This window comes from Dermacentor andersoni, chromosome 8, assembly GCF_023375885.2.
Source record: "Dermacentor andersoni chromosome 8, qqDerAnde1_hic_scaffold, whole genome shotgun sequence".
In the NCBI taxonomy this organism is placed as follows: Eukaryota; Metazoa; Arthropoda; class Arachnida; order Ixodida; family Ixodidae; genus Dermacentor; species Dermacentor andersoni.
Genome location: NC_092821.1, coordinates 53,431,725 through 53,450,569, shown reverse-complemented (window position 1 = coordinate 53,450,569; position 18,845 = coordinate 53,431,725). Strand labels below are relative to the sequence as shown.

The 18,845-nt window shown below is 47.2% G+C and overlaps 1 protein-coding gene across 1 annotated transcript in view; it reads left to right on the top strand.

The window, feature by feature from the left end:
- LOC126526361 (guanylate cyclase 32E-like) overlaps window positions 1-18,575 on the top strand; it is a 180,494-nt gene extending 161,919 nt beyond the window's left edge. Inside the window, exons 22-23 of the mRNA XM_050174257.3 lie at window positions 420-511; window positions 17,600-18,575. Coding sequence (XP_050030214.2) covers window positions 420-511; window positions 17,600-18,025 — 518 coding nt within the window. The 3' untranslated portion in view covers window positions 18,026-18,575. The remainder of the gene's footprint in view (window positions 1-419; window positions 512-17,599) is intronic.
- The last annotated feature ends 270 nt before the right edge of the window (window positions 18,576-18,845 follow it).

Below are 18,845 nucleotides of genomic sequence, written 5' to 3'. Positions count from 1 at the left end.
TAGTTTCTGCACTTTTTAGACATGTGCCCACTCCTGCAGTAGCCCTTCCTAGGCTGCAACATTTTCAAATCAATTGGACCTAACAAAGTGGAATGCTGATATATTCACGCAATTTCACCGTAAGTTAAAGAGCGCAGCTGTACCACTGTCTTGATTACTACGCCAGTGATAGGACCATCTCATAGGGATTTGTTATTCCGGCAATACTCAAGCGAGAAATACCGTTATGCGGACACGCTTGGCACTGCGGCAATCAATCTCTTCGCGGCATAGCGAGGATTTCATTTAGAAACGTGGCTGGTGAATTATTTCTGCCATGAACGCCCCACACAAGTGTACGCGCACAAGTGTACTAGCGGGCAGCGTTGGTGTTCTCTCCACCCGCGTGTGTTGCAAGGCATCGTTTCCGAAATTCGCAGCCCTGAAGATTCACGTCAGCGAAGCGTGCAAGGACCTCCTGGAGAAACTTGGCGGCTACTACCTCGTCGAGCGGGGTCTCATACCCATCAAGGTATGCTGTGGAGTAATTTGCGAAGACGCGGTCATCGAAAAACTCGCACTTCCTACCTCGTGAGCATACTTAGCCCACTCCGTGCTCCCCTTTCCCAGGAAAGGCATTCGTGCGCAGGCTTCTGGAGTTACTCGTTCATTTTTTTTTTTTACTTCGTCTGTTCAGTTATTATCTAGACTTAAAAGTCCTTTGTGAACGCATACAAAAGTACCATAGCATCAAAACACTCCCCATGAGGCTGTCGATTAATATGACGATGTAAAATTTTCTGGAAGTAAGTAAAGAACTGCATACAGGGGCATCTAACAGTTTGTCTTGCATCTGTAAATGCATTTCGCAGTTTCCGCTGTTTAGTGACTCACGTTTTCAAGTTGTTTTTGCACTTTTGTGAGTTCTACTCTGCTCGAAGCTCTCCGACTTTTGCTGAATTCAGATTCAGATTCAGATTTATTGGCTTCAAAAACAGAAGTAATTACATGACAAATATACAGACGAGGGTCCCAAAGTGAAAGAACGGTAGTGGGACCCTCGGTTAATAATAACAACATTGATGGTGATATCAATAGTCAGCAAATTAGGGTATTATAAACAACAACTACAGATCAAATACATCATTAGACATGTCATTTACAATCAAACACGAAAAACCACGTTATAAAAGAAAGTCAGAAAAAAGCATGGGTGAAATACAAGAAATGACATGTGAGATAAAAGTCAAAGGTACACCGCCAGATCGTAGTTAAGTTATCGCAGGAAATGATGCTTAAGGTGATTTTTAAAAATTGCAAGAGAAGTACAGGATTTTATGGTTGATGGTAATTCATTCCAAAGAGAAATTGCAGCGAAGGAAGGTGTTTTTTTGCCGTAATTGGTATGAACCATGGGCAATAAGAAATTGTTGTTAGCCGCAAATCTGGTCATATTTTTATTCTGCAAAAGGTCAGTTGCAATGAACGGAAACGTAAGGTTATTATGAAGCAACTTGTGGAGTAAGACGAGTATGTTAAACTGGAACGAATTATTAATAGGCAAGATATTATACGCGCGAAGTAACAAAGAGGCATTGTATTGCATGGAGCTAGAAGTGATAATGCGTATTGACTGATTTTGGATATGTTGAATTGATGATAAGTGACAAGCGTACGTGTTGCCCCATGAAACATTGCCGTAATTAATGTGACTATGAATGAACGCATAATACAACGCTAGCAGAGCCTCATGGGAAAAAAAAGGGCGAGCTTTGATTATTGCACGTATACCAAACGCAGTCTTGTGCTTGAGATGTTGGAAGTGAGAGCGAAATGTAAGGTTAGGGTCAAGATGTATGCCAAGAAAAGTGACATCGGTGCTAACGGGAATTGAAGGAATTCCAAGCTTTACTTCAGGAATAGAAGTTAAGGCCCTTTGAGCACTTTTGAATAACATAAATTTAGTTTTTAAAGGATTAAGAACTAAGTAATTGTTGCTACACCATTTTATAATTTTACTTAATGCAATATTTAATTTAGAAGTAAGAGTAGTAACAGATTTGTCAGATGAAGATATGGTTGTGTCATCTGCGTATAAAGTGCAATGAACGCAGTTGATGGAGTTAAGAGAATCCGGAAGATCATTAATATATAAAAGGAAAAGTAAAGGGCCCAGAACTGATCTCTGTGGTACACCTTGGTTAATACATTTTGTTACTGAGAAAGTATTAGCTGCATGTGCTGTGTACGGCCGGTCAAGTAAATAATTTTTTAAGAATGTTAGCGCAGGACCGGTTATACCATAAGAGTCAAGTTTATTAAACAGGACTTGATGGTTAACCGTGTCATAAGCTTTACTGAAGTCTAAAAATACAGATCCGACTAAGTTTCCCGAATCAATACATTTTTTATGTAGTCAGTTAGAGATAGAACAGCTAGATTCGTGGAACTTCCTGGGCGGAAACCAAATTGATTGTTCTTTAGCAATTTAAATTTTGTTAAGTAGTTATTAAGACGTTTAACAAATAATTTCTCAATGAGTTTACTAAGGCAGGACAGAATTGCAATTGGTCGGTAATTATTAACTGTGTGTTTGTCGCCTTTTTTAAAAACAGGAATAATCTTGGCATTTTTTTAAAATGAAGGGAATGCACCTTCTTTGAGCATAAGGTTAATAATGTTACAGAGCGTGTCGCAAACTAAATGCGCAACCAGTTTTAAATGCCTGCCACAAATATTGTCTAAGATAGGCCCTGTATCTTTAAGGTTAGCAATCGTGGAGCACACTTCATTTGGTGTAGCTGGTACCAAGAAGAATGATTGTGTCGTACGGCTCAAAGTATTATGCAACTGCGCATGTATGCTGTTATTAGTGTAAACAGAAGAAAAGTAGTCCGAAAAAGCATTAGCAATTTCGTTGGGGTCAGAAAGAGTGAGACCATTGTAATTTATTTTGGTTATAGAGGCATTATTAGACGATTTGTTAAGAAAAGAGTTCAATAACTGCCATTGCTTTTTGGCGTTATCCTTATTCTGATCAAATTCATTTTCGTAGTACTTTTTTTTCGCCTGTTTAAGTAAAACATTCAGTAATTTACAGTACCTACTATATCTTCTAGCTAGTCTAGTATGAAAGGGCTGACGTTTAGTTTTCTTGTACGTGTTTTCCTTCTTTCTTAAACTTTCTAGAAGACCGTCCGTCATCCATGGGTTGCGCGGATATTTATACTTTTTCCCACATTTTACAGTGCGTGTGTTAGTCGAAACGGCCAATAAAAATAAAGTGCAGAATTTGTTTAGTGCTTCTTCGGGATCAGACATAGAATTAATTGGCGACCAATCAGTTTCACTGAGGGCTTCAATAAAGGTATCTGCACTAAATACGGAAGTAAAGTAGCTATTATCGTTCTCATGTATTTCATTGTTAAATGTAAGAAAAACAGGAAAATGATCGGTTATGTCAGTATTAATAACCCCGGAGCAAGGCGATGGCGATATGTTAGATAACACGTGATCAATAAGCGTACTGCTCCCATGAGAAGCTACCCTAGTTGGGCAGTCAATGAGCGATTCAAAACCGAATCCAGCAAAACAGTCTGTGTAAGTTGTGTACGAGGTAGCTTCAGTGTCAAGTAAGTTAATATTAATATCACCTACAATCACCACATCCTTGTTTTCAAAAGCTAGCTTGGACAATACTGCATCAAGGGAAAGCAAGAAATCGTTAAGGGAAGATGACGGTGAGCGATAAATGCAACCAAGGATGAAGTTCTTATTGTTATCAAGGAATGACCGGTCGACTTCTATCCACACTGACCCACAATGATTCACGTTAACTGCCAGATCAAATCTGCGAGCGTAGGTAACAGCTTGTGAAACAAAAATGGCGGCGCCACCATGACTGTTAGTTGGACGATGACAATACTCGGGTTGATAAGATGGAAAACCGCTCATGTTGTTGTCGGAATCAGAAAGCCAAGTCTCCGATATGCAGATAAAAGTGAAGACATGGTGAAGTGAGGCAATGAAGTTATTAATTCCATCTATGTTCTTACGAAGGCTACGAGCATTGAAGTGAATGAGTGATCGTTTATTTGCGGTAAGACAAGATTTTACGTCAACGGGGTAGAGCAAGGCCATGGAAAAAAATGGAAAAAAATATTTACAGTGAATCACGTGAAGATTCAGAGGCTTTTGTAGAGCTCGAGAGCATTCTGTGTTTTCCAGAGCGACTGGTGGATTTTTGGTGTCTTCCTCTCGTCTATCTTGCCTTTGGCTATTAGTGAGTCCTCTGTCGCGTGTTTGCCGCTCTTATTTCCATACCTTTTGAAGAGGGAAGGCGTCACGCACTTTCGGAAGCAGTTGCCAGACTTGTACATGACTCTTTAGTGCACTTTAGTGGCACTTTAGCCAAGATATAATAAGTTTCGCAAAATATACTACATCTTTCTTAAAATCGTGGAATGTGTCAGCGAAAATGAGCCATCATGAAATGATACGATTATTTTTTCTCGCTTACTACTTAGAGATGTAACATATTTCAGCCATTGGTTGAATGTATGCACACTGCGATATAGGTCGCGTGGACATTCCCGTTGCCGGCTCCGAAATAATTTCAGGTGCGTCGGGGGAATGCAGTTGTAAACTTCGTATTGTCCATATTTCTCAGAACCATAGTCCGCTATTCAATAGCAAGGAAGCAATGCTCTGTCTCGCATGACAACAATGAGACAACCAAGACCAATGGTGGCGATTCTCGCAGATATGTTGATATAAAAATAAGCCATAAAAACAATAAAAATAAGTAAACGTGCGCGAAAATGTTTCCTGCTTGTCCTCTCTTAATCTCGTGTGCTCGCGTATGCTTGGTTTGTTTACATAGAGTTGTTGTTTATTCTGGGTGGGAGGAGAGGACTGCCGAGAGTGAGAGAGGGAAGGGAGTGCTTGGAGCGCTGGTGCACCCGACACGGCATCAGGGTAGGCGCCTCACAACACGCAATCAATGATGCTGATATTTGAGATACTCAGATGTTAGTGAAAACATGATGTTCTTGGAGACAATACGTGCCAGTGTGCAAAGGCGTCTCTATAGCACACAGCTGCATGTGATACATTATAGTTTAGTTCGTACTTAGCAGGCAACGAAGCGCAGGCTACGCAAGTAGCCGAGTATTATAAGTCTCTCCGTGCGTTTAGCAGTGCTGTTATTTTTGTCCTGCGGTGCTCTCTTACGGAATAACAGCTGCTTATCTCACGACCACAACATGTGCACGTGAGTTCACGTCACAGTGCATCTTTCAGTATTCGATGAAATAAATTTGTGTCGTGTGTACGAGCGGTGAGCTGTCGCTGGTGGTCTTAGAAACGTGTCAGACCACTCGTTTGGAGAAAAGAGGTTCAGATCTGCGGTGCATTGACATTTTTTTTTACATAAATGTGTTTGAATCATTATTGCTTCAAATTACATTACGCATGCTTGTATATTTCTCTCGTGTATAACGGTCTGTTTCTTATACAAATCCTAGGAGTGAAAGAAGCCTGTATAGCTTCGTAGCATTTCCTGCTTCGTACGAAAGTGAGTGTAAATGCAATTGCGGATGTTTCTGCACATGACTTAGGCCGTCACTCTGTGTGTCTTGACATTATCATTCGATGTTTGTATACATTTCGTGCAAACCCTCTCATGTTCACAACCGGAGTGACGCAGGTGCTGGACTTGCATAAGATTCTTCACGCGACTGACTTTGCAGTTTGAAAATGCGCACTGCGCGCATGCGCATCTCATAATATTGTTACGTGTAACTGTTCCGTAGCAATATTTAAAACACTGAATGTCAGGCTCTAGGGAACTTGAATTTCACAGGCTTCTCTGAACATATCACTGAATGCTGTTCCAGCAGCTGTAATGGCTGAGATAGCCGATGAATGCACTCCAACTTAAAGCTGCACTAAAAAGCAATTTCAAGTTTGGCTGCATTAGTGAAAGCTTTCTGTGATACAACACCCTCACTTTGAAAGGAAGTGCGGATTGGTGAGACAGAAAAAACAAAAAACAGAAAAATGTATAATGACTGCAATCTCAATATAGCAATCGGGTCTAGTTAACGGTTAACCAAGAAAGGAGCTTTACATTGCCCGTTAAAAGAAAAAAACGTGTGAACTCCCTATCTTGTGAGAACTTTTCTCCTGTTTTAACCTGGACCAATCAAGAAATGTTATTTTGAATATGCATTCACAGTCAAGAAACATTCAAAATGGAAGCATTTCTTCAGGTAAAATTCACTCCACCCAAGTCAGGAGAAAGCGATCTCAAAGAATACGCATAGTTGGTGCCAAGCGCACTCAAAACTGCTTTTCGTGCTCCGATTTTCTGTTGTCCAATTCACATGCATTTTAGCGCGATTAGCATTCTGTGGGAGCTTTACCGCTTTCTGGTTTGTCCGTTTGTGTCCAGCCGAGCCTTCTCACGCTGACTCAAGTTTCTACCAGCTTGAGCCACTAAGTATATGCTGGCTGCCGCCTTTCGACCAGGCTAGCATGTAAGGAATTATGTGCAATGAACTGCTTTTAATCGATTAGTTATTTTCGTAATTCTGTAATTTAACAATTACCCTATGTACTCGGTTACTCTTCCTGTAATTCAGCTACTTTTCCAACAACCAATTACACGTAACCAATTAAATTTCCGAAAAAACGAGCTACAACAAGCGACGCAGCTTTGAGCACTTAAATTTGGCGGGAACCACGGTCCAAAGCGATGAAAAAGTGTGCATTGGTTTGCACTCTCACCGTCCTGCAGGATGCGGTCCAATGTGTCGGAGTGCGAAGAACACGAGCCAATATAAGCAGGCCACATGCATGAGTGTTGTGATTGTATATATCGTGTTTCGTCGTTTCAGTTGTCTGGTAGTTTATCCCGCCATCAGCATTATCCAGAAAACTTGCCAGTTGATCCCTAAAGTGAAGCATCGAAAGTGATACCAATGTTTGGCGTTGAGGTGAAGGCGTCCAGAGCGCTGGCGTCGTGAAGAGCGCCGGCGGCGCCGTTGCAGGCGCCGCACCCCAATAGTGCACCTGACGAGACCGAACGAAGACTGTCGACGTTTCTGACAGCTGTTAAAGAACAGATTAGTATTTATATTTAGCGTGGCGCTTGAGCGAATTGTGACGGTGCGTCCACTTACTTGGTTTTGTCGATCTAGCAGCCAAACGTACTGCGCACGTCTCTGGATACATTCTAACTCTCCACGCGAGGGCGGCGCATGCGCGTCAAAACCGTTAGAGTACGACGGCGACATCGGCGACGCCGTGAATGCGCTTCACGCATTCATATAATTGCTATATACCAATAAAACCAACTAGCTCAGCTCCAACGTGTCGCGCAGGATGCAGTCGCTCGAGAACGCATTTAGTTACCCCAAGCTATACTCGCCGTTTTACGCTACCGTTGCAAATTGTCGTAAACGAAGTCTCCATTGCGAGCATACACTGGGAAAATACTCGGCCGCACGTGCAACTAAATATGTGTTCCAGCTGGGTATGCGAATCTGCCACACGACACTGCCTACGAGGCAGATTTGTACTCGCTAATAAACAAAAAAAATGTAACCGATTAATATGACAATCACTTCTTTCAAAAATATAATTGATTATGTTTACCATTGTCTACTGCCCCATGGAAACGTTTGAGCAATCACTAAACAGTAATCTACAATTTTGCGTTACGTTCCTCTCCATTTTATTAATACTGCACAAATCCAGTGAACAGTACGAACTGGTCTGGCTCTTTCAATGCGTCCTTTGCAGCCGTTCACACATTGTTCATCTTCATTAAGAATTGCTTTCCAACTATGTCTTCTTCCCTTGTTTTCTTGTGAACGCGTCTGTCGCCACACTGAAAACTCTCTCAGTGTGCTCGCTGAAGAGAACTGTGTGTCACGATCCGCCCTGGGCTCGTGAACAAGGGAAGGCTCGAGACACCCTCCGTTAGACAGGCGCTTCGCAGCGTGGTGGTGCTGAACGATGACTGACCGCCGAGCAGCTGTGCTCGTCGGTGTTTATTGCGGTGCGGTGACCAATGTTGCCTACCGATCCTGGCAGGCCACCAAGCCTGGCGGGCCAACGAAGATTATACCCGAGGGGGGCGTCACATGCTTGTCACACCCCCTTACCCCCAGTTTCTTTGTCGACAACAAACGCCCAAGTTCAAAGTAAGAGGCTCAGCCTCCACCCTACGTGGGTTGACGGTGCCTGCTACCCAGGCGAGTAACGGTCGGGTGGCCTCCGCCGTCGAGTACTCCGCCTGGGCACCGGTGTTGACGGGTCGGGTGTGGCAACGCCGGGTGCTGCCTGAGACAGCCTCGCTCCATCTGGAGGGTCCGCAGCGGTCGGCCTTGTGAGTGGTACCTGGCACGACACCAGCCCAACGGGCCTCGCACCACTGGCAACGCTTGCCGCCTCCGAGGTGGGTGGTGCTCCGCTTGAAGCGACTGGTGCTGCCGCTAGTCATCCTGTGGGCTGGAACTCGGAAGTGGCAGTGGAGGGTGCTGGCCAGATCCCGAGGCGAGGCCTGGCATGGTCGGCGTGTCTGTGCCGCGTGGCCCCGTCTGGCATGCGGACGAGCAGTGATGAGGCGCTGGCATGAGACACCACCTGTCTGGCGGACCAGGGTGGGCTAGGACGAAAGTTCCTGGCGAACACTGGAGCTTCAGACTCCGGCAAAGGCCCGGGACGGAACCCTTGGTCAGCAGCCAACTTCTGCATCAGCTGCTTCAGGAGCACTGTAGATCGGAGGTCCGGAGGCAAGACGTCCAAGGGTGTCTTGACCATCCCACGCAGCCCGAGCTCACAGGGGGCACGGCCAGTGACATCGTGGGGCGTGGTCTGGTACTGAAACAGTATCCGGGCAATCTGCGTCCGGAAATACCAAGTCTTGGTCTTCTTGAGCTCGTCCTTGATAGTTTGCACCACCCGCTCAGCTGCACCATTTGAAGCAGGGGGGTACGGCGGAACCATCAAACAGCGGATGCCGTTCTTCGTCAGCCAGGCCAGGTACTCTGTGCTGGCGAAAGCAAGACCATTGTCAGACACGATCACGTCCGGCAACCACTGGGCGGCGAAGACCTGTCGCAGCGCTGGAATGGTCGCACCTGCTGATGGAGTGGTGACAGGTAGAACCTCCACCCACTTCGAAGAGGCGTCGACCACCACCAGGAAGTGATGGCCTTTGAAGGGGCCCCCAAAATCCACATGTAGGCGGGACCAGGGTCTCTGTGGGAACGGCCAGGGGGTGATTTCCACATCACGTGAGGCGCGCTGATGCTCCTGGCAGATTTGGCAGCTCTACACCATGTGAGCTATGTCCTGGTCCAGGCCAGGCCACCAAACATGGGACCCGGCCACCATCGTGGTCTTTTCCACGCCAGGATGACCCGCGTACAGCAACTGCAGGACCCTGGACCGTAGACTTGGTGGGATCACCACCCTGGAACCCCACAGTAGAAAGCCCTGCTGCAAGCTCAGCTCGGCGGCCTTGTGGCTATAGGCCTGCTGTACCAATTCCTCGCCACGGGACACCGCCTTGACCACCTGAGACAGGACTGGATCCCGGCTGGTCGCTTGCGATACCACAGATCTGAAGAGCACCTCCGTGTACGCGTGCTCCAGCATGAACACTTCAGCAGGTTCCGGAACAGCACCAGGCACCTCTGGCAGGGGCAGGCGGCTCAGGGCATCAGCAGGTCCAAGGTCCTTTCTCGGACGGTAAACCAGCTGGTAACTGTAAGCTGCCAGCCTCAAGGCCCAGTGTACCACTCGAGGTGATGTTTGCACGGGAACTGCCTTATCTGGCTCCAGCAGCCACAACAGCGGCTTGAGGTCGCCGCTCGCCGCGGCGTGGGACGATCCGTGGGTACTCGTCGCCAGTGTCACGATCCGCCCCTGGCTCATGAACAAGGGAGGGCTCGAGGCACCCTCCGTTAGACGGACGCTCCGCAGCGTGGTGGTGCTGAACGATGACTGACCGCCGAGCAGCTGGGCTCGTCGGTGTTTATTGCAGTGCGGTGACCAGTGTTGCCTACCGATCCTGGCAGGCCACCAAGCCTGGCGTGCCAACGAAGATTATACCTGAGGGAAGCGTCACATGCTTGTCACGCTGTGTTGTAAAGTACAAGCACATTGCTCACAAGATTGTGGTTTTATGATGCCAGGATGCTGAGATCTGGGTCGTATGTGAACATAAGCGCTTCATTGCTACTGTGGCCAGGGGAATGCGTTCCCGATAAAGCCAATGAAAAAAAAATTCCCCTACCATTACGATACTCCCTAATGCGAAACTTGAGCGCAGCTCTATACGTGTTTTCATTTCGCTATACATTGGCTGGTGCGGACAAACTGTCTCGCGCGGCACGTTGCAAACGCAGTGAAGTATGGAGCGACTGCCTCACTAATCCTCACTCGTAGCGATCGTCCCTGCACTACGCATTTCTTCTCGCCCCCTCGCCATACCCTCCACTTCCGCTTTTCGCCTCGTGGTTCCGCCGCACGCTCCTCCTTCGCTTTCTTTCTTGCGCTTGTTGCGTCTTTGATTTCCCGCTGCGCTCTGCGTTCGCTCTTTCATCCTTCGCTGGGCTCGTTCGCTCGATTACACCGACGCCGATGCTCGCTGCAGGAACGGGCACCTAAGAGCTGCGTTTTAAAACTCAAACATCGCCCATAAATGATTCCCTGCCATCAATGTCTGAAGTGGTCGTCGCTATGTACGACCGCCGTTTAAACTTTCAGGCCAACATCCGGTGCACTTCCTCCAGGTATCCTTTACTCGTTAACCATTTACCTTAATGGACTAATTGTAACAGACGCCAGAGTTCCTTGAAGATGGGGTGACAAATCTGTAATATTAGTCAATATAGAGCTGCATAATATTCACCCCTAACATACTGTTCGCGTGTTACAAAAGCAAAAATACGTGTATATGGGTAACGTAAAATCAAAGCAGATAGACACATATGCGTTTAACTGCCCTGAACTCTTGCCTGATCATATAAGTCACAGAATGCGCTAAGCGCAGCATTGAGTATCACCTCCTACCGCCAATGAAGGCTGCTCAAAAGCACTTCCAGGGAAATATATATATATATATATATTAGAAAGAGAGAGAGAGAACGATAAATCAGTGTAATATAAGTTAAAAGCTCACCAAGACAGGTGTGCAAGTTCGCAAATGCGCCGTGTTCAGCTGATCGAGGCGTAGCTGCAGGACATCGATAGCGCAAAGAAGGTGACCCATATCCATGCTTTTATCGCATTGGGCAATAGTTCCCAAGGAATTTAGTTTTTGAAAGCAGCGTCACCTGTTGTAGCTTGTTTTGTCAAATGTGTAACTTGTTACGTGTAATTGGTTACTGACAAATGTAATTGAATTACAGGGAACGTTACTGTGTAAAAACACTCGTTAAATTACAACATTACGAAAATACGTAATTGAGTACAAGTAATTAATTGTATGTAATTTGTTACGCACAAGTCTGCTGCAAGGGCACGATAACGCTAGCAGGGTGCGACATGTGCGTCATTGTTAACCAAGCGCCCGACCTCCAGTTTTAATGCGAATAGCATTCTTTGCCTACTTCAGTAGTTTTAAATCTATCTATCTATCTTGCTATCTATTTCTCTATCTATCTAGCTTCTTACAGGATTCCAGTAGCCCAAATCGTCTACCTGCTTGGGCCACTAGAGAGAGAGAGAGAAAATGATAAATGAAAGGTAGGGAGGTTAACCAGGACTGAGCCCGATTGGCTACCCTACACTGGGGAAAGAGAAAGGGGGACGGAAAGATTAAAAAAAAAAAGAAAAAGAAAAGAGAAAGTCCACTGGAGATATCAGACGGTCACTCAGTCCGGATCACAGACTAGGTGCGGGGTACTGGTTGCGATGCCATCTTGGTCGTTTCACTGCTATTGTAGCTTCGTGATATTGCAGCGAAACTATTAAGTGGTAGTTCCCCTGGGATCATGCCCGTGTGTAGACGCAAAATCCTCAAGATAGTGCAATACCGGGCCGACCTGCGGCGGAGGTGCAGTCCGCCATTTAGAGGCCCACATACACAGCTTCACTGGTCATCCTTCCTCAAAGAGTGAAAGAACACCGAGTTTCTTAATGCCGCCATGGCTCATCGTCACGCCTTCTACCCCGACCTAGTGGTCCAAGGTGTGTAATCGTTGTGATGCCATTGTGGTCGTTGCATCACTGTGGTTCCAATTTTGTAATCTGAAACACGTCCTGCCGTCGTTGTCACGCCATCTTCGTCTTACGCTAATCGTGCATTCGTTATCATACCACTATAGTGATGCCGTCGGGGTTGTTCAATCACCTTTGTTTCAGTTGCGTTATCTGACTGCCTTCATCTTGCCGTCGTCACACTTTCTACTTCGACCCTGGCAGTCCGGAGGGCCCGCGAGAGGGCCATCAGGTTTGACATGATGGTCCCCAAGTAAGCCCTAGCCAGGTGGCGTTGAGTTTACTCGCGTCTCTTATGGACCGAATAAAGTTGTTTCACTCACTCACTCGACCTAATGGTCCAAGTTGTCTGATAGCTTCGACCACTATGTATGTGTTCAGGGTAGTGCTGTCGTCGTAGTTGCGTCATTCTAGCAGTTGCATCATTAGCAGTCGTCATTCTAGCTTTGTCATATGACTCTCATCAGGCTGTCGTCGTCACGCGGTCATTTTGTCATTGTCATCGCTTTAGTAACGTCATCCTATTGTCGTCATGCTACCGTCGTTATACCGCCTTCGTCGTTCTATAAAGGTCAATATTTCTCAGTCATTCCATTGTAAGCATACTGTCGTAATTCAATCGTGATTATGCCACCTTTGTCATGCCATCATATCATATTTCATAGATAGATTTCAAATCATATTAATATTCATATCATATTCATACTCATAGATAGATTTCATATCAGATTTCATCGTCGTCATAACGCAGTCGTAGTCATCTCATCATCGTCACTCCAGCTTTGTCGTCCGTCTCTCGTCATGCCATCGTCGTCATATAGATTTCGGGATACAGTCATCGAAACGCCATTGACATCACACACTCGTCATCCAATTGTCCTCATGTCGTGGTCATGCTATCCTCCTCACTGCATCATCTTCACTGCATCGCCGTCTAACATGCTGTGTCGGCAGAGGGAGGCGTTGGCTTCAAGAAACGGCTTTATTTAGCGTACTGCATACTGGCACTATGAAAGCAAGCATTGACAATATTACAGAGCAGAACAAGAATATATACACACCACGATACACTCGCGCATGCGCAACAACATGGTGACATCACTATCCCTTCAAAATCTAACAAAATCTAACACACACGTGCCGCATTCCAGATACCGACACAACAATACAGTCATCGTCATGAATTCATTGTCATACCTTCGCCGGGATCCTGTCGCGGACGTTCCATCATCATCATTATAAATTCCACACTTGACTCGCGTCATGCTGTCGTCGCCATACCGTTGTCGTCATGCCATCGCCATGATTCCTTGTTCTTCATTCTATCGCAATCACGCTGTAGTCATTCAATCATGATTATGTCGCCGCCGTCATGCCATCGTTATCATTGCGTCTCAACACACAGGCGCTATCATGCATTCGTTGACCCTTGTCACACCGTCGTCGTCATGCCGCCTTGGTCGTGCCATCGTCGTCCTTCCCGCTCCTTAATTCAGGTGTCATCCCATCGTCGTCACGCCTGTCGCCGTCATCCGTCATTGTCCTCAGGTCCTCGTGGTCACGTGGTCGTCATCACGCAATCATCCTAATTAAAGAATCTACATCTTATTGTCGTCATGCGCTTGTCGTTATACGACTATGTGTTCCATCGATATCATTCCCTCTTCATCATTCCATCGTCACTGCGTCTGTGTCATACATACGTCATGATGCCTCCATACTCATATGCGACCTTGGTAAGTGAGTGCCGTAGCAAAGTGGGTCGATATGGCAGTAGCACCGACAGTCTCAGAATTATCACTACATGAGTTAAATAAACGTGGCCTCAGGAATATGGCCTGCCCCTACGTGTTCGATATCTATTCGCATTACCGTCGACAATCATCGCGAGACGAGTTCTGCTGTACTTTTTTTAAATTTTATTATCATCCTTAGTGTACTAAGCAACTTTGTATCTATCTATCTATCTATCTATCTATCTATCTATCTATCTATCTATCTATCTATCTATCTATCTATCTATCTATCTATTTATCTATCTATCTATCTGACTATCTATCTATCCATCTATCTATCCTCTTTACGCCGCTTTTCTCGGTGACCCAAGCTGTCTATTCGCTATGGCCACTAGGTATGTGCTGGCTGCAGTCCTGCCGAGCAGACATGGGCCACTGGGTATGTGCCCGAATAAGCGACTTGTTGCTTGTGGCTGTCTGTCTGACCTAGTAAAAGACTTGAGTATGGGTGCCTGAATTTATACTCCCTAATTACGTAACATAAACACACTAATTAAAATGTCTACCAATCATGGCGAAACCAGGCAAGCAGCCGACCGACCTTGGCAACTTCCGACCCATTTCCCTAAGGTCAACGTTATGCACGCTTACTCAGAAAATGCTAGCCACACGACTGTCGTAGTGGCAGGAGCACCACGGTTTCTACCACCCTGCTCAAATTTGCTTCCGTCCATCCATAGGTACTGAAGATGGGCTGGCTGTCTTGGCATCCTCAGTTTGATCGTCAACTCGTAGCCACACTGTCCGTACTGTCCTCGCTATGGACATCGAGAAGTACTATGATAACATCAGTCATGCTGCCATCTTGGCTTCAATTGACATGCTGCATTTTCCCCCTAGAGCACGGAATTTTGTCAAACCTTTCCTTGAAGCGTGACACTTGGCGATTCGCCTCAGTGGTGACGCCGTTGACTCATTTGTCCCTCTTCGCGGCATACCCCAGGGATCGGTATTGTCACCCACATTATTCAATGTTGCTTTCATCCAGTTTGCATGGCGCTTACACAATGTACCCGACATAAAGTTCTTGTTGTACGCTGATCACATCACGGTTTGGAGCACTCATCATGACCTGCAGACTCAAGCCGCTGCCCTACAATCAGCTTTAGATATGACATCGACTTACGCTTCTTCGGTCTGCCTTAGGCTTTCCGTCAGCAAATCTGCTTACATGTCAATCGCCAATGGCTGGGGCCGGCGTAAACTCTCTGGAACACCCATTTGTCTTCATCTATCCGGAACCCCACTTCAACAATGTTCAACTATAAAAATTCTGGGTCTGACGGTCCACGAGTCGGGAATCGGAACTGCTTGGCTCTCCAGCGCTAAAAAGCAGGCGATTCAGACGTTGGGTCTGATTAGGCGCATTGCTTTTAAAACGGGCGGCGCCTGCTGATATGCTGCGTGACAGTTGGTGAAGGCAGTAGTGCAACCACGCCTTGTTTATCAAGCCCAATTCCAGCATCTGCAGAGGGCACAATGGGATCACCTTGAGGCTGTTAATCACGAGGCAATGAGGGTCATCACTTGCCTTCCCCGCATCACCCCGATCGCGGCTCTCCATGAAAATGCACAGCTGAACACACTAGATGAACCGGTGCAGCAGCGACGTGATGCTCGCAGGCTTAAGGCCAGCCTTTCACACGCAACGTGTGCTCTCAGGGCTTACGCTTTCTCGCACTCCCTTCTACCACGATCATCGCCAGTTCTTCCTCCCTGGAGTTTTGTACAGCTGAGCGATAATAAGCCAACTGATATACGTCGACCGACATCAATTCACGCGGCGACGTCGCTTCGTGGCCGAATTATAGCTCAAGATGCCCACCTGCCACTTGGCTCCATCGTGCTTTACGTTGATGCAAGCATTCAGGACTGTGAAACGACCACTTCAATTTATTGCCCTTGCGCACCTGCCCTTAATAAGATGTCCCGGTTTCAAATCCAAGAGCCTCTTTCCTCCATTTGTGCTGAGCTCCTTGCCATTCGAGACGCGCTGTGCTCTGTGGCCGCCTTTCCCATGGTCCCCGCGGACTGCGTCGTCATCCACACTGATGCCCTCCAGGCGACGCGTCAGTCGCAGCCCTGAAATATGTCAACAAATCCATCTTTTGGCGGCATGCATCTCACAGCCAATATCTATCGATTGAATCCCACGCGACCTTCTAAGTTTCCAAAGCCGTGCGGATTATGCGACCCGTCGAGTGACCTCTCCATCGTCACTGCCTCAGCTCTTTCACCCAGATGATGCCACCCTCCTTTTAAAAAGAAAGGAGCACCTCCGGCGCCGCACACGTGCTCTCATACCTCCGTGTGCGGTAAACCTCCCCCGCGGTCTTACCCGTGCAGAGGAGGTTGCGCTTCGGAGGATCCGGGTCGGGGATGGCCTCACTCCTACCGTGACTCCGAAGTGGCCGCACTTCGGCCAGTTATATGATCGCCCTAGGTGTCCATTCGGCAAGTCGCGAAATGCTGAAGTCGACATCCGTCACCTGCTGTGGGTTTGCCCTGCATTGAAACCGACGACGCTCCGGCACCTCGCAGCAGCGGGACTTTCGCCGCATAATCCGAGCGATTACACAGCGTGGACGCAGAGATCACATTATCGATCCCTCTTGGACTTTATTAGATCGGCAAATCTTTTTTCGTTCATTTAATCAACCTTATTCACCCCCATCCCATACCCCTTGTATGCCCTGAGGGATTTACCCTCGCATTAAAAAAAAAAAGTTACATATGCGTCACCACTTCAATGACAGTCGCACTAACGCAATCATCCCTAAAGGTCATGTTCATCCCCACTTTCTTTTCACGTAGAATGTACGGTGTGGCATTTCTGGCCAACTAATGCTTAAGATGGACGAAATGTAGATCTTGTAGTGAATAGAATTATGGGGTTTAACGTACCAAAACCACTTTCTGATTATAAGGCACTCCGGAGTGGAGGACTCCGGAAATTTCCACCACCTGTGGTTCTTTAACGTGCACCTCAATCTAAGTACATGGGCGTTTTCGTATTTCGCCCCCATCGAAATGCGGCCGCCGCGGATATCTTGAAGTGTGTGTCAAATAGATTATTGAAGAGATTTTTTGCCTAAACCGTGACGATCCAAAACTTCTTATGGATTTCCTGGGGATAGTATTCCGAATATTGCGCAAACATAGAATGCGAGCAGAGGAGTGTTAAGGCGAGACGGGAAATAGAGCTGTGAGTCAGTGGGCCGCCCTGTTTTGTCGTAGCGCATTTATCTTGATCTGCTCATGCTGTACGTTTTGCAGCCGACACCGTAGTTTATTACAAATGTGAACCTGCCTGTGTCGCGATTGAAACGATGACTAATGATCGTGGAGAAGCCTCAGACTCTAACCAGCGTTTCAAAGAAGGGAGTTGTCTTCGTCACGTCCCCTGTTTGAAACGTTGGAATCTGCACAGTTGATCACTTTAAATTTGCATCTTCCTCTGATCCTCTCCTTCTTGTGTTCTCATTCGTCTCATGGCACTCCATCAGCATATTGAAGTATATATTTTACCCTTGCCGCTCTCTCGTCTGCAACTTAAAGGGCGTACAGTGGACGTATGCTCGACGCAGGGCAAAGGAGAGATGCGAACGTTCTGGCTTGTGGGCAAGGAAGGCGGAGAGCTACCGGAGCCCCCAGCTCCCGTTGCGCCGGAAACAGGCAGCTCAGCGGCGTCGCTGGCCGATGCCGCCAGCACTGGCAGCACCAAACCGCAGGCGGTCCAAGACGAGCTGCTCGCAACCCTGTGTGGACGCGGCGTCGTGAGCGACGAGGCGAGCTGCTTGCTTGCAGACGGCCTTCACGACAACAACGCCAGCAGCAGCCCGCGCCGCTACGTCGCTGCCGCCGCGCACAATGGCAGCTGCCTGAGCCTCTTCCACGAGTGCAAACGTAGTCTACTCAAGGAGCTGCGCAGAGACTACTGCACCAGGCCGACTGGCTACCGATCGGCCCCGGTCATCGTCTGCCGAGACAGACCGGCCGTCGAACCCTGCTGAGTTGGCACGGCCGGTGCAAAACGCGCGTTGGTCAGTGTGTGCGTGTGTGTGTACACGTGTTCGTGGGTCCAGCGAGTACGACTGCCATACCCGCAATCGCTGCTGCTGCATTCCGAGACAGAGACGCCGTACAGCGGTGCCGGCCATCACTGAGAAACGCACCGCGTACCGGACATGTGCTGTCGCATACGGTGGTTGACAAGTATGCCTAGTGGGACCTAACGCCACGAAACGTTGCATTTTGCTTCGCTGTCGGCCTAAATGACGTCCGAAACGCCGCACGGCGAAGCCTTAGCGAACCCATAAGGCTTGTATTCTAGTGGCACCGAATGCACGCGGTGGTATCCTGTGTGCGCGTCGTAACTAATGGGAGGCGCATGACTTTTCTCGCTGTAAATGACTTTCTTCGTCTCCTATTGTTTTCGTCCCCTTACAAAAATGCTGCAACCCTAGCGGCGAACTTATTATATGCGAGGAGCTCTATGGGCCACGTCCGAGTGAGAAAAGTGACGCGTTCGTTGGTGTGCGAATAAATAAGTCTGGTCAAGCAGTTGAGAAACACCCCATTCGTCGAGCTGTGCACCGTCTAGTAAGACAGCGGCGAGGCATTGAATTTGTGGAATAAATCAAGTGCCCAATTCTTTCGTGACTTTCACAATGCGATTAGAAGACGAAAGAGAAAAAGAGGAAACGCACATTCGCCCTTCACTGGAGTTCAGAAGGCAGGAGATGTGTTGGCAAACGGGAAATTATCCAACTTTCTTAAATGGAATGATAATGGGCATCGTATTGTAACTCCCTGAAAATCTAACTCCTTTTT